This window comes from Kogia breviceps, chromosome 2, assembly GCF_026419965.1.
Source record: "Kogia breviceps isolate mKogBre1 chromosome 2, mKogBre1 haplotype 1, whole genome shotgun sequence".
In the NCBI taxonomy this organism is placed as follows: Eukaryota; Metazoa; Chordata; class Mammalia; order Artiodactyla; family Physeteridae; genus Kogia; species Kogia breviceps.
In genome coordinates, this window is record NC_081311.1 from 14802641 (window position 1) to 14820010 (window position 17370).

At 37.1% G+C, this 17370-nt stretch overlaps 1 protein-coding gene across 2 annotated transcripts in view; it reads right to left on the reverse strand.

Annotated features, from left to right (window-relative positions):
• The window catches only part of ATRNL1 (attractin like 1), a 705727-nt gene that overhangs the window by 98896 nt on the left and 589461 nt on the right, over positions 1-17370 (reverse strand). The window contains exon 28 of one of the 2 annotated variants that reach the window (XM_059054362.2): positions 8669-8783. The exons of the other annotated variant lie outside the window; for it this stretch is intronic. Coding sequence (XP_058910345.1) covers positions 8669-8783 — 115 coding nt within the window. The remainder of the gene's footprint in view (positions 1-8668; positions 8784-17370) is intronic. 2 annotated transcript variants of the gene reach the window in all.

The following is a 17370-nucleotide window of genomic DNA, read 5'->3' on the forward strand; positions in this document are numbered from 1 at the left end:
GATAATGTACACCTCATAGGGAAGGGATAATTCAAAGAATAGTAATGAGCATAGAATAGATTGTGTTAATGGTGTATGCTCATGGTAACAGCTATAAGAGCAATTGATACTTTTTATTTGCCAGGTGTATCTTGTGAGGTTATCTGTCCTGTGTATAAGTAATATGTGGACATTTATTCCACAAGGTTCAATATTATTTTTCTGATCATAAAGGGTGGAACTGAGTTGTGCTTTTTCAAATTTAAATAAAATGGTTTTGTAAAAATTATTATCCAGGAAAACAAAGTCCAAATTATAAAAATAGAATAACCTTATGATAGGTTTAGTATATATTACATTGGAAATATAATTTGCTTTATTATTTTGTGTCATCTTTCACTAATATTCTGATTTTCATTGAACCTTAAATCTGAGCAAGTAAGTTTTATAGATATTTTTTATCAAAGGTTCAGTGTTGGGCTTGATTTTTGTCCCTAAGAAATGTAGCTTGACTCCTACATGAATCATGAAAACATAAAATCCATTCTATCAAAGAGTATGGGCCTGAAGTGAAATTTTACCTGGTAAAGTTTACATTTGTGTAGTATATATCTACATATTTTTTTTGGTGAAGAAGTTCTACCATTTAAGGATAATTAACTTTATTCATTAATTAAATACTTATCAAGCAACTACTAAGTACCAAGAACTTGTTAGCTACTAGGGATTCAGAGATAACCTAAGATATAACCACTGCCCTCAGGGAGCTCACTACCTGGGAAGAAAGTTAAGAAAAGTACACAGTGACTTTGATATATGTTAGAAAGCAGTAAAGAAGTGACCCAGCAAATTCTATAGGATTTCAAGGAGAATGAGGTCCCGTTTGTATGGAGGAAACTGAAAAGGCTTCACGGAAGAAGAAGTGGCATTTGAACTGGGCTTTGAGCACAGGCAGCTGAGAGGGAGAGGGCATTTCAGGAACAGGGAACAATAGTGAACGTGACAACAACACATATACTCTCATGGAGTCACAGGGAGAGATACACATGCGGAGTTACAGGCCTAAGAGCAAGTCATAAAGACGTTCTCCCCAGTCATCTTCCTTACCTTATAGATGAGGAAACTCAGGGTTCAAGAGGTTAAAATAATTGCACAAGGGCCCCAACTAGCCAGAGGTGCTGTGCAGGTGGGCACTGGCAAGGACTCTGTGCCTGCTAAACCTGAAAGAAGGTTGGAGAGAGGTCAAGGAGGACCTTACAGCCCAGAGTAAATGTCTGGACTTATTTCATCAGGCAATGAAAAGTCAGCAAAGGTCTATGAGGAAAGGAGCGGTATGATTCGAACTGTGCTTTCCTTTGGCAGAAGTCCAAGTCAGAGGCAACCAGGGCCTGAGCAAAAACTGGAGGGAGTAAGAATGGCAGGAGGAATTCTGTTCTCTCTGCCTCAGGGGTAAAATCTAAAGAGCTTCGTGGTTACTTGGAGGCCAAAGAGGAGAAAGAGAGAAGAAAAAAAGCTAGCTCCAAAGTTTCAAACTTGAGTCACTCTGAAATGGACTTTACAAAAACACTGAAGTCAGGGTAGAAGAGCTAGTCTGGGGAGTAGGGATGGTAACAGGGGAGAGGGGGAAGGAAGACTGACTTTATACTGAAACACTAGCAAATCCATTGTTGGCTGGAGACCCATGCAGTTGGGAGTTATCATCTGAAAACCCCGTAAATGAGCAAAGAGAGCATCACCCTAAAGGGAGAGAGTGGACAAGGATGAGAAGTTGGCTAAGGACTAATCCTCAGGGAATGCCTATCGGTACTCAGAGGGCAGAAGAAGTAGGTAACGAACAAAGGGGAGGTGCTCTACATCCATTATCTCTAAGGAAATTCTAAGTAGGCACCTGTGATAGACTGAGGTAAAGAACACCAGAGGGAGTTTCCAGAAGTTGGAGAGGCATGATGGGGAATATTCAACAAACACTACAGAGACGTGATGACAAGTGAGAACTGAGGAAAGGGCATTTTAATGACTACGTTTACCATTTTGTTACTACTATGGAAAGATGTTAAAGCTTAGCAATTGTACATCAGTTTTATTTCACCTCTTTCTCATAACACTGTCTACTCTTTATTCATAAAACAACATATTTTATAATTATGGGTTTATTTGCATGATTATTTGTTCATGTTTATCTCCATGTGGGCTCTAAAATCTATTCTGTTTTGTTCACCACCATATATCCAGTGTCTGACATGTAGCAGAGACTTTTAAATATTTCTTGAAATGAATAAAGGTAACAAATGAAGATTCATAATAACTATATTTTGGATAGAAGAGAAAAATTAGTTCCTACTGTTGATTTTGTTTACTTTTAATATCAGGGTTGTTTTTTTTAATTTGACACAAAGTCGGATTATTAACAATAATCTCAGACATTTGTTCTTATCTCTGTCATTTCCTGGGCTCTCTTTCCTAATTTTGTAGTTTGTTTTGCCATGAGCGCCCACTTTTTCTTTCTTTTTATGAAGACCCACATGTTGGATGTAAACAATATTTGAATTTGTGCTTAAAAGGTCACTAACATGACAGATTTTTATAATGAAGTTTTGATACAATTCATTAGTTTTATTTCTTATTCCAGCCACCTCAAAAAAAGAGAGTGCTAAGATTAGATCAACAGGTGTGTTTCTACAAGTGTGAAGATATTGTGGCAGAGTTATGGAAGGAAAACAGAGTCCTAAGGGACAGAAAACTCCAGAAGGTTCTGGAAAATGCAAATTAGCTTTAAAAAACTGGCTTCAGAGGCATGAGTACTGCACTGAGAGCCAGCAGACCTGGAGTCTGTTCCCAATTCTTCTCTGAGATTGTAGAGACCCTCTACCTCTCATTGGTGCTATGAGATTTCTTTTACTTATTTCTAAAGTGGGGCAATATGAATGATCTACATCTTCTAAACATGCTGAGAAGATTGAGAACTAGCCTTTATTAATAAAATTATTAAGAATTTTTTTAAAATTTAAGGATCTGGGACTTCCCTGGTGGTGCAGTGGTTAAGAATCCTCCTGCCAATGCAGGGGACACGGGTTCGAGCCCTGGTCCTGGAAGATCCCACATGCTACGGAGCAACTAAGCCCGTGCGCCACAACTACTGAGCCTGTGCTCTAGAGCCCGCAAGCCACAATTACTGAGCCCGCGTGCCACAACTACTGAAGCCCGCGCACCTAGAGCCCGTGCTCTGCAACCAGAGAAGCCACCACAATGAGAAGCCCCTGAACTGCAACAAAGAGTAGCCCCCGCTCGCCCCAACTAGAAAAAGCCCACGCGCAGCAATGAACACCCAAAGCAGCCAAAAAATAAATAAATAAAATTAATTAATAAAAAAAAAGAAATGGACTAAAATTATTTTAAAAAATTAAGGATTGGTGCTAATTATTTTTGTTCACTAACAAGCAATATACATAGGAATATAGCTTCTTAACTGGTCCTGAGCAGCTGGAAAGATAAGGTACTACTTAGAAACAAGTTATTTGCTCTTCCTACCCCAAACTGGTGTGACTTAGCATAATCTGTAGTAGAACTGTACACTAGGAGTAGAGTGAAATCCATCTTAGGATTTCCTAGCCCAATCCAGTCATTTTATACATGAGAAACTACGACCCAGAGATGAAAAGACTTGGCGAAACAGTTAGCTGGTGGCAGAACTGGATCTACATCTTGGGACTTGTGACTCCAAGTCCATAACTCACACATACAAGCCGAAGGTCTTTTCCTATAACTACATGCCCCAAGTTGTTATTATACAATGGAGCCATACTTTCATTAGCAGATGTGTCATGGCACGTGCACCTTTGCATTTTACCAAATTTCTGGAGTTAAATCACCAGGAAAGGTGATTCTTGCCCCCTTAAGTCCAATGCTTAGCAGAACACTCCAGGTCCTTCCTCTTTGATCTGAATATAAAGCTTTTTCTGGAATATGGGCTATCCCGAGTACCCCTGTATCTTTATTCAGGGAAGCACAGTGATGAGGGAGAGTCTCCGAGCTTGAGGATCTAGATAGCCCTGAATTTGAATTCTGGTTCACTCACTCACTGGCTGTATTGGCCCTCGGATGAGTCATTTAATCTCTCTTGAGTTTCCAGATTTTTTTTTAATCTGTAAAAGTGGGATAATAATAGCTACTTTTCAGGTTCTTTAAGAGCGTTAAAAGAAATAGTAGATGTAAAGAACCTGCTTCAGTGCTCAGAATTACTAGTTCTTGTTCTCCTCTTTTCATCTGACTAAACCAAAGTTCTCTTTTTGTCATTATTACCCATGACACTGTGGGTAGACTATCATTTTTTAAACATCGTAGAATATTTCTGGATTTTTCAAAATAATCTGGTCATCCTGCCAAAACTTCTAAGCCTAAAGAAAAGTTTCAAAATCTTAGACTTTCCAGCAGTTTCTGTTTGTTTTGTTTTGTTTTTTTGCCAAACATAAGGCAAGATCAGGGCAAAATTCTACATTTAGGTGAAGCACTTAGCTCCCTTTTGGCAGTGGAAATTTGGGCCACCGGATTTTTAATCCAGTGAGAAAAGTTAATCTGCTTCATATTACTAAGAATCCATAAACTATGAAATCCATAATCCTTCATCACAAAGTGACACAATCATGATCATTTTCAGTTTATGCTTTTGAAGAGCTCTATTTACTTTGTCCACATTTCATCTTCATGTGGCTCTAAAATGCTTGGGGACCTTGCTGTCCAAGGTGATTGGAGACATGCAGCAGGGTTACTTGATATGCCCTGTTTTTATGGGGACGTCAGTCTTCCAACCACTTTGAGGCAGAAGAGAAAGTGGCTGTGTACATATGTCAACAGCAGAAATCCCACTTTAGCCCAAGAGAGTCTGGCGTTGTTGGCAGTGGTTGCTCACAGAAAATACAGGAATGAAGCAGCAGGTTTACAGGGCTGGGGAGCAGGGAACCTAATTAGCCCAGCTCCAGGAGTGCCAAAAAGCCTATTTAATATTTTTTGCTTTTACTCTTCTAAGCCACCTAGAGGGAGAATTGCTCATAAACATCTAAATTCATTACATGGAAAAAAAAAAAAAAAAAAAAAAAAAGAAGAAGAAGAAGAAAAAGGAAAAGATTACTGCATGGGGTAATCTAAAGGATGAATCTGCAGTTTCTCTTTTGACCTCTGTTAAGATGAGAGCCATGGAAGGGACTTCACACATTTTAGACAGACATTAAAGGGCCATGTCTAATTATTACTTGCTAAGTATTACTGAAATATATGCTATTTTGAATTTAAAAAAAAACAAACCACTACTTGCTACTTAAAAGAGATGGCCAGAACTAGCCCCTGCGTGTTTCCGAATCACTTATTTGTTAGTGCTGACATTCAGGTTCCGAGAGAAAAACCACCATGCTCATAGGATGCTTCCACCTTCTCCATACCCCCAAACTCATCCTTCTCTTAAATGCTTTTATTCATAGTAATGAAGAGTGCATTATGAAAGCATCACTCGACATTTAGGAAGCTACATTTCAAAAAAGGGCCTGATAAAAAAAATTGGAAATTGGGCAAAGTACTGCAAGAGGACTTTTAATCTAATAATTAATGCTTAGTCCTCATTGAAAAGATACACTGACATTAGGAGACATAAATAGCCCAAGGGCCAAGAGAAGACTCTGGGCGCCCTGTCCCTCACACTGTGGGGATGGGGTCAGGAGTCTGTCCATGAAGCTACTCCTCTACCTCCTTCTTAACTCCCCCTAACCTCTAACCCTGCACCAATGCTCGAGGAGGCTCTTCAGCACATAAGGCTCCTAGCTGTGCAATCTGAGAATCAATGAATGGATTCTAGTTCAATTGCTCATTTTATTGTTGTTCACTGAGTCTCATAGACAGAAGTCATTGCTCAAGGTCATGTTTCCCAGGTCTCCTATCATTATCATAATCATCAAGAACAGTTATGAACTGCTTTCTAAACACAGCGCACTATGATAAGCCTAGGTGCACAGATGGACTTGCTGTAAAGATATGAGATAAGCCAAACTCTAGCAATGAGATAACCAATGTCAATATTTCCCTCCCGAGAGCCAATATGGTTCCTAAACTATCACGGGAAGGCATTTCCTCTCAAATATTGGATGATACTATGTTAAGTTTTAATTGACTGGGTACACACCAAATATCTTGATGAAAAGTGAAAAAATAAGTCATTTTGTTTGTATACTGGCGTCAGCATTTGCCTTGTTTAGGGAAAACATAGATGTGAACATTGGAAAATTTCTCTCTATAGGCACTGCCTTTACTTTCTCCCAGTAAAGTCAAGAGTTTTCAAAAAATTGTATTGTTTCCCACATCTTACCATTAAAAATTTCAAACATACAGCAAAGCGGAAAGAATTTTACAATGGACGCCAGTATTCCCATCACCTAGATTCTACCATTAACATTTGCTTTACTTGCTTTATGACATATCTGTCCATCTACTCATCCTACTATCCAGCCATCAATAACATTATGTCTTCGATGCATTTCAAAGTAGACTGCAGACAGAAGACAATGCTTTATTTTGAAGGAGTAGAATCAACGACTCTTTCTCTTCCTACTCCTATAAAGTTAGCTAGAGAAATTTTATTAGTTTTTTTTAAATAAAGAACAAACTCATCCTGAATTATTCACACAGATATCCAACACAGTTCAATCTACAGTCACTGTAAAAAGCGTTGTGAATGGACTCAAGGTTTTGTCGACTTGTGTTAACCCTGGGGACATTTTCAGTACTCCTCCAAATGTTTGGCTTTGTGAAGACATAGGCTGTAGATTATAGAGAAATAAGCTCTCTGCTATAGATCATCAGGAAAAATTACCTGGAATGTTAGTAATAAGTACTTTTTGTTGTTGTTTTGCTCTTTATTCTAATATTTTTCCAATTATTCCTTAAGTATAGAAATACAGAGATTTCTATACACAAGTCTCTCATTTATAAAGTGAGCTTTATAATACCTATGGCATAGGCTTGTCATAAGGATCAAACGTGAAAAATAGGAAAATACTTTGTAAAGAGTAAAACACTATGCACATCTAATTTAGCATTACCATTAGTAAATGCAATGCATCTGTAATAAAACACAGCTGAGGTAATGGTCCACACTGCTATTTGGCTTTTTCAAATCCGTCAAAAAGATTTCAAAGGTTAAAGGGACAGTGTATTGGCAGTTGCCTTGACTCTACCCATCAGTACATCATCTTGTCAAGGATCTAGAAGAACCTTGGTGTATATCACATAGACTTGTTTTCATTAGTAAAGTGTTTGTTTTGGAAATCATCCCAGCTTTGAAACAATACTTCCATTAGCTGGGCACAGTACCTACAATGATCCATCTTATCTGACCAGCGCCAAGCTATTTTATTTACTGCATCCCATTTTACCTTGGTTGTTCTGAAAGGAGAAAAGTGAGGCATTGGCTCAACATATGAGAAAGTTTGTTTCATTGAATAAACATCTACAAATGAACTTTGGGTAGAAACTCCTGCAACAAGATATCATCAGGTACCATAAATGACAAGTCTAAAGGTGATGGAATTCCTCTGTCCCTGTATGGGAAAAATTCCGTTACGTAAATATCTTAAAATTTATAAGGTATAAAGTAGTGGAGCTTCCATTTTTGTGTCTCGTTGGACACAAATCAAGAAAGTGGGGAGCAAGGTCAAAGCTAACTAGGGAACTAAGGAAAGAAAAATAAGCAGGGAGCTGAGTTTGTCATCAACTACTGTTGAGAACCTGCCAGATCTCTGGCACTTAATTTTATCCTTAAGGGGAATTGAAGAGAAAGATTTGAAATCACCCTGACCCTCAAAAAGCATCCATTTCACTGACAGTCTTTAAAGAAAACAATCGGGAGAAAGAATAATCAGAAATTGTAAGCAGATGGAAGAGGATATGCACAAAGAGAGAAATAAGCGTGGTTTGTGACTTAGTTACAAGTTATACTCAACAGGGGGCATGTTTACAACATGGACAACGAGGAAGCAATGAGAAGATCTCTGAGAGGATACACAGAGTTACCTCCAATTCAAAATATACTTTTTATGCAGGAAAAGGAGAATCAGAGGGAAAGGCTGGCTGTGCTCAAGTGAAGGAGAGGGTCCCTGGGTCCATGAACCGCACCTGTCTGGTGCTGACAGCAAGAACTTATCTTCAATATTCCAGGATGGTTGCATCAAGCTTTTATCCTCCGATGCCGCAAAACATTCCAAACATGTAAGTAAGTTCCCTAATTAGATTCCATGTTTATGAAACAAGCTTCTAATCATATTTATAATTTGGCATCCCATATGACACACATACTGGGAGAAAAGAAGCTGCCCCAAAGGGTCACTTTGCCCTGCTAGTGAGATTACTCATTGTAATGACAACAACCAATTGAAGTGTGTCCGTACGTACATACATGTGTTATGTTATACACAAATACACACATATATTCTACACACATATTTTGTAAGAGAAACACTTGCAAATCTGAATTTATAGCGAGGCAGATATCTAGATATTTGGGTAGAAGTTTGTATTCTAATGAAATTTTACCATGCTGTAAATTAGAACCTTGTAAATATCTCTATTGTCCTATCTGGTAGTATTGTTTACTTCTTCTGTTCAGTCTACATGTTTTGCTTAACTGCTGGTGGTGCCTCATTCATCTTACCTGACTGCCCTGGGGGAGGGGCACCTGATGATCCTCGTGGTAGACAAAGAAACACAGTCAGAACTGCCGCTCTGTTGCCAGCACATGGTTCAATGGCTATTGGTTTGGGTGCCCCCTGAAAAAGAAAACCCATTCTAAATTTGCATGGTTTACATGACACTGCTTTTTTACTTTTTTCCTACTATGCTTCAGGCAGCTAAAATGTTTATTCCTAGTAGTCGAAGGCACACCATTTCTCATTTTTTAATAGGTCAATTGAATATTTTATTGTAGTAATATGTAGGTTTTTTTTGTAATGGTGGTCGTTTACATTTAGAAGACATTTTTCTTGGGGCATTATATATTAGCACATATTTTTGCGATTTTTGAAAAGTACTCATTGCTTTGTTCTATTTTTATCTTGTTTTTTTTTTTTCCCTAATAGATTTTATTTTTTAAAGAAGTCTTAGGTTTACAGCAAAATAAAGAGGAAGCTACGGAGATTTTCCATAAACCCACTGCCCTCATGCATGCACAGCCTCCCCTATCATTAACATCCCCCACCAGAGCAGCACATGTGTACAAGCTGAGAAACCAACACTGACACATTTCTACCACCCAGAATACATAGTTTACATTAGAGTTCACTCCTGGTGTTGTACATTCTATGGGCTTAGTCAAATGTATAATGACATGTATTTTTCATTATAGTATCACATAGAGTAGTTTTCTTGCCCTAAAAATCCTTTCTGTTCTACCTATTCATCCCTCATGCCACCCCCAACCCCTGGAAACCACTGATCTTTTGACTGTCTCCATAGTTTTGCTTTTTCCAGAATGTCATATAGTTGAAATCATATAGTATTTAGCTTTTTCAGATTGACCTATTTCACTTAAAAATATGCATTTAATGTTCCTCCGTGTCTTTTTTTATCGGAGTATAATTACTTTATGATGTTGTGTTAGTTTTTGCTGCACAAGGAAGTGAATCAGCTCTATGTATACATATATCCCCTCCCTCCCTCGGACCTCCCTCCTCCTCCCCCGATCCCCCCCATCTAGGCCATCACAGAGCACCGAGCTGAGCTCCCTGTGCTCTATAGCAGGTTCCCACTAGCCATCTATTTTACACATGGTAGTGAGTTTATGTCAAACCTAATCTCCCAATTCATCCCACCCTCCCCATCCTCCCGTGTCCACAAGTCCGTTCTCTATGTCTGCGTTTCAATTCCTGCCCTGCAAATAGGTTCACCTGTACTATCTTTATACTGTCCCTGTAGTTTTGCCTCTTCCAGAATGTCATATAGTTGAAATCATATTGTACTCAGCTTTCTCAGGTTGACTTATTTCACTTAAAAATATGCATTTAATGTTCCTCCGCGTCTTTTCATTGTTTGATAGCTCATTTATTTTTAGTGCTCCATAATATTCCATTGTCTGGATGTACCACAGTTTATTTATCCATTCAGCTACTGAAGGACATCTTGATTGCTTCCAAATTTTGGCAATGATGCATAAAGCTGCTATAAACATCCACGTACAAGTTTCTGTGTGGACATGAATTCTCAACTCCTTTGGGTGAATATTAAGGAGCATGATTGCTGCTGGATCATATGGTACTATGTGTCATTTTAACACTAAATCCTGGCACATTGTAGATGTGCAACAGGCCTACATTTGAATAAATGAATGCATTTTTTAAGGATTTTTTTTGATGTGGACCCTTTTTAAAGTCTTTATTGAATTTGTTACAATGAAACTGTTTTGGTGTTTTGGCTACGAGGCATGTGGGATCTTAGCTCCCGGACCAGGTATCAAATCCACACGCCCTGCATTGGAAGGCGAAGTCTTAACCACTGGACCACCAGGGGAAGTCCCTGAATGCATTTTAGTATATTTGATATTTGATATGTCCTCTGTGAGCCACAAAGTTATGCAATTTCTGTTGCTTTTTTGCAACTGTTTCCTCTCACCAATGATAACAGTTTATCTAATCAAATTATCACAATCCAAAATATTCTGTTGACATATCTTTAAAAATTTTTTCTCCAGTTTTATTGAGCTATAATTGACATACAGCAAGGCATATCTTTAATATCATTTCAGTGAAATACATATGTAATAATCACCCACCAATGCATTTGTATAAATAATATGACTTTAGAAATAAAATAGAGTAAATGAATATATGACAATAATTATAATGGTAATGCTAATATGTCATTAAATACTTACTATGGATTAGGTGTTCAAAATGCTTTACATATATTAACTTATTTAAATCTTACAACAACCCTGTAAGATGAGAACATGAAAGCAAGAAGTTAAAAAAACTTGCTCAAATTCACACAACTAGGAAGTAGCAGGGTTGGGGTTTACACTCAGGTAGGCTGCTTCCTGAGTCCATGTTCTTAGCCACACAATGCAGTTTATCATATTGTGAATGTACAAAAAAATCATGCACCCCCACACACAAACATAAACACACGTGCAAGCACATGTGTGTGAACATACACAATCCAGGCACACACACACGAACAAAAACACACAGAGAATTTCGCTTTAAATACAACGTCACCTTTGAAACAATAGGAACATCATTTGGCTGAGGAATGGTGGTTTTAGCTATTTCACTCAAAAAGTGCAGGCGAGACATGGTTGACTTAAAGTAACATCTATACATAAAGGCAAAATTAAATGGAGGAAAAAATACCACTACTTTAATTATTAGAACAAATGATTTGTTTAGTCTTTTTTCTTTTATTGATATTTGAATTTTTCAAAAGGAATACAGACATATGTATTCATCCACCTAGAATATTTTAGAATATTGCCGTTTTCAGAAAGTTTAATGAGGCATTAAAGATAAAATATGTTCCCTTTCATGTAAAACTTGGACTGAAGTTTCTGGTGACAACGGTTTTATGTGGTTATAAAGGATTTCTCCTTTATAACTGCATAAATCTCATGTTTTAAAATTATCCTCATACAGATATATTTTGGGAATTTTCAATATAAAGGTGAAAGTAGCCATGGTAGTAGAAGTAAAGGGCATAAAAATCTTCTAAGAAAATGCTGTAAGCAATGTTGCAATACTTGTATCAAGTTACAAGATCTATGGTTTTCCCCTTTAAAGCTTACATTTAATTTAACAGACTTATTTTTGAAAATGTTAAGCCAAAATCAGCATAAGTACATAGATATTCTACAATGATGTAAATATTTAGAGAATAGGCTTGTCATATTCCAAGGCTAAAAGAAAAACACTATGAATGTTTTGAATCGTATTTCTAGGCTACTAAAATTTATCCTAATTTAATAAATGCAAAGTATATGTAAAGGTCAATTGGTTAAAATAGACTAAAGGAAAATAAAATGAATTCAGGTTTAAATGATGGCGATATATTAGAAATACCCAAATCCCTTTTAATATACCTAAGAAATAATTTATCATTTCTACCATCAGGAAAGGTTTTCTTTGTTATTTTATTCGTAAGAGCTCAATGGCACTGCTCAAAATATCCAAGTTAAAATACTTGATTATAAAACTCAGAAAAGAAGAATTTCATGATTACAACAAAGCAAAACAATACAAACAAAACCAAACCACCAGTTAAGAAACAGTGGCTCTTGGTTTACGAGATTTAGAAAAACAAGACACAATTTGAGAGTACATCAGTTGATTAATAGCTAACATTTATTAAGTGCTTATGATATGCCTTGTGCATATTGTGTGTTGTCAGGCTACCTTTCCTGCTGCTTTTTTTTTTTTTTTTTTTTTTGCGGTATGCGGGCCTCTCACTGTTGTGGCCTCTCCCGTTGCGGAGCACAAGCTCCGGACGCGCAGGCCTAGCAGCCATGGCTCACAGGCCTAGTTGCTCCGCGGCATGTGGGATCTTCCCGGACCAGGGCACGAACCCGTGTCTCCTGCATCGGCAGGCGGATTCTCAACCACTGCGCCACCAGGGAAGCCCTCCTGCTGCTTTTAACACTAGGAGAAAAGGTTTTAAACATCAAATGCTGAGGCCAAAAGCACCAATTGAGAGAAAAATCAGTAAAAAATAACTGTAAGTTTCAAGTAGAAAATGGCTTAATTATTTAATACTTTAAACTGAAGAGAGTCAGCAATGGATAGAGTATAGTAAGATATGTTGACCATGGGAAAGGAATTATGTTTGCATAAAAGCCACTTCTGTAAAATCTTCTTTAATATAATTCTCTCACTCTTAATTCTGCTGCTATTGCACAGAAAACATTCAAAAATTTCATTATATTGATAAGCTATATGAAAGGAGATTATCCTATTCTGAAATCAAACTGGCTTACAACTTTGTCTATTTTTAGCTATAAAATTTTCATAAAAGGATATTAGCAAAATATGAATTATTCATTATGATAACAATATTAGTGACTAGCACAGCTCTTGGACACTTCTGGAAGGAATTCATATAATTAAAAAAATTATTTCCAAAGACTGTGGCAAATATCACTTTCAATAAAGTATTTTAAATAAAAAAGAAAAACACTTTATAGCACTTGAATTTTGCAAGAGAAACTATCAAAACCCCATGAATGATATTTCTGATACCTTGAGGTTTGTCAGTTGTTTAGCAATAAATACATAACCATGAATCAAAATCATTTCACAATGACATACCATGTTCACTGAACTGTGCAATTTATCATGTATTTTCCATGGCTGCCTTTGAAAGAGATAAGGCATGGGTTTGTTTGCCCACAGCACTCAGCAAATGTGATTTACTTCTAGGCATTTTCATATTTGTTGTACCGAAAGAAGCTGGCGTTAGACCGTGCCAGAAAATATCACTGACAGTTATGTAATTAGCAGTCCTTGTTTATTAAGCACACGGAGCTTTTATAAAAGACTCGTTTTGTTCACACTAGTGTTTTGTTTTTTTGGAGCAACAATTCTATGTTAAACTCTTTTCATTTTTCAGCTATTAAAGACAAACAAATTACCAGAGAAGCTCCTGGAATCATAAGGATTTTCAAGATTACAGTCTTAAAACTCATAATAACATGTCCTAAAAAGGGGAGGCCACCATCTGAACCTGGGATCTAGCCTGGGAAACTGCTGCTATAAGAATCACGGGATGTTTAGAAGATACCAACAGGCAAAGCTGGCTACTTGCTTCTTCCTCCACTGGCCTTCTCAAAGAGTGAGTGAAGGAGTAGGTGGGTGACACTGGAAACTAACCCCAGCAGCTAAGGATTTAAGAGAATTATCTGATGTCCTTGGACTAGTCATTGCAATTTAAGTAGGGTTTTAGTTCAATGCTCTAGAACTCCAAAGATTAGAAGGATGCTATTTCCCTTCTCAAAAAACTTTCAGAACTATGGAAAAGAATCTGAAAAACAGTATATACACACACACACACACACATATATAACTGAATCATTGTACTGTACACCTGAAACTTTTTAAATCAACTATACTTCATTAAAAAATAAAATGAAATAGAAAACAAAAGCAAAACTTTCAGTACTGCCTCAGTAGGGCTTGCAAACTCAAATCTCTTCAAGGAACAGCTAACATTTCTTAAGTGCTTAAGTGCCTTATGCTATGCCAAATGCTTACATGGGTTTAATTCTACCACAAGAGGTAGGGGCTATTTCCATTTCATAATTTGTGAAATTGAAGCTCAAAGAGTTTAAATAACATAACTAAGGTTGCAGACCTAATAGGTGACAAAACCAGGATTTGGAAAACTATAGTCTATTTTCTGAGCTTGTATGCCTAACCGTTATGCACACTGTCTATAATAGGTAAGAAGACTGCCTTAACTTGTAGAATAAGACAAAAAAAAGCCGTCGGTACCACAGTGAGCTGAAAAGTACAAGATTTATTTAAAACATTAAATCTCAAAAATTTTGCTGACAAAAAAACATGCCTATGTGTCAAAATGGGCTGAGAGATGCCACTTTGTAAAATGGAGTCCAAGATGTCATTTCAGGGTTGCCAGGCTCTTGTGTCTCCCCATTCATCAAACTTCATCTTTTATTCTGCACAAGCTCCATGTTTTAGTCAATGTAAGTGCTCACTCTTTAACGTCTGTGCCCCGGGTTTCCAGAATCTGTTTCTTCCTTCATTCATAATATTCCTACCGTCCAGGAGATCCTTCCTATAGGCCTCTAACTTTCCTAAACTTATATATCCCTCAAAGCCAACTCACCCATGAAGCTTTCCCTGGTCTGAGGTATTTAGTCTCTCCCTCCTCAGTTCTTTAATTGTTACCGCCCTTTTCATTTTCCACCTTGAGTGACACTTGGGCAACTGCCCTGTCCTCCCACTGGAACAAGCTCCTTGAGGGCAGGTCCAGTTTCTTATTCATGTCTATTGGCCCTGTACTTACTTCTTCTCTTTGAAAAGCCTAAGCATGGCACCTGTGTTACCTTTTGGGGACTGATGTTTACCAGTCTTTTAATACAGGTATTGATGTAATTGTTGTATTAGATTACAGCATAGGTATCTATTAGATTCCTACTCTTCCAAGGCAGGTATCATATTGGATTCCTTTTTGCCTTACTTATAGCATCTAATGGAGTGCATTTTACACATGGTAAGTGAATGAGTAAATGAAAGAATAAATGCAATTGTCACATGGTGAGATAACTGGGAGGTATGACTCAGTTTCTACACACTTATCAAACGTATGAGTGGGTAGAAACTGATTTAAATTAAATTATGGATATTAAAGGGATAAAATGAAACACTGAAAAATAATATCAGCCAACATTTATTGAGTACTTACTAGGAACCAGGAGCTGTGCTAAGCACTTTATATGCATTATTGTGTTATTTTTTATTTTATACAGATGAGGGAATTGAAATTCAGAGAGGTCAGATAATATTCTCTGGGTAACACAGCTAGTGAGTGTCAGATCCAGGATTGGAACCCAGGTCTGTTTGATTCTAGTATCTTTATTCTTAACCACTACACAATACTGCTAAAAAATATAGCTTAAGAAGCCAAGGAGTCTCTCATTCTCTCAGCTTGACTATTAATAGGAGGAATATAAAAATTATATGCATATACTTGCCCCATTTCTGAGCAGGGTTCGGAACACTTGAGTTCTAGGACCAGTTCTGCCAGTATCTAGTTGTGTGATCCTGGGCATATTACTGAATCAGTTTTCCCAACTAGAAAATGAACAAGTAGGCTGGATGATTTTAGGATCTCTTCAACATTCTGTGACTATGATTTATGGACAACCTCTAGAATGTGTGACATAACAATATCTAACACTTAGTCTAAGTACAGTGAAATTTGAAATTTCCAATCCTTAGTAATTTTTTTTTCCTGTTCAAGTACTTTAAATGACACATCTAATTTTTAAAGCACATTATTATACCATATGATGAATACATCACATAATACTAAATGGCCACCATTGCATGCCAAAAAAGCAATTAGAAAATTGAATCAAGGAATTAAGGATTAATGTGGATATGTTATACCTGTCAGCAGTAATAAGTGTTTTGACAAGGACAGAATAAAGTCTGACAGTATGCACAAATACTAATCTGATATATGAGTGAAATATTAAAAATGCAAACAACTGCACATTAATCACTCTAACATTTCCCTATTAGAACACTTTTAATGCTATTCTTATCAGAATCCATTTATAATTAAAAATGAGTTTCTTTCAACAGCTTGCACAAGTTGGTATTTGCAGTTTAATGACTGTTTATATTGATTTAAAATTTAGTTTTTAGTCACATTAGTAAAATAGAATGAATTTACTGAACATTGAATTAAGTCAGCCTGATGATTTGACTCACAGCTGATGAACTGTGTTGATTCTATAGGATCAACAAATACCAAGACTCCAGATCTCAGAAACAGAAGATTCTCTGATTTCATTGTTTAGACTTGGGGAAAAAACCAAAAGTGAAAATCATATTGTCTCCTTATTTACCATTTGTATGAAATGATAAAGGGAAAAACACATTAGCTAGCTTTACTTGCTAGGAGAATAATTCATATTAATAAAAGAAATTAAGCTGATGGACACTCTCAAAACCAGTGTTAAACTGCATTAGAAGAAAATTCAAAGAGAATAAAGTATTACATGTGGGAATAGGTAAAGGAATAAAACATAATATTCACAGAATTAGTATGCTGCTCCTGCGGTTTCAAAGGTATTTCTATCGTAAACTTAATTTTCATATCGTACCAAATATTTTTTCCTTTGTTGAAATGTCTCTACTTTCAATCTCTGTTGAAAATCTTTCACTACACACATATGCACACACACGCACACACTCATATATATATATATATATATATTTTTTTTACGGTACACGGGCCTCTCACTGCTGTGGGCTCTCCCGTTGCGGAGCACAGGCTCCGGATGCGCAGGCTCAGCGGCCATGGCTCACGGGCCCAGCCGCTCCGCGGCATGTGGGATCCTCCTGGACCGGGGCACGAACCCACGTCCCCTGCATCGTCAGGCGGACTCTCAACCACTGCGCCACCAGGGAAGCCCCTACACACACATATTTAAGGTTAATATCTATAGTAAAATATATAGTTTAACTGAGTTTTGCTGTTATTTTAATTGTGTGGCACTGATTTGGGGAGTGAAGAGGCTGGACTGTGATAGCAGTTATTTTGCCACCTATTTTTTCACAGGTATTTAGGTCCCAGAAGATGAGCATATTATCTCTTTTTGAGATATTATATAATCATGCTCTG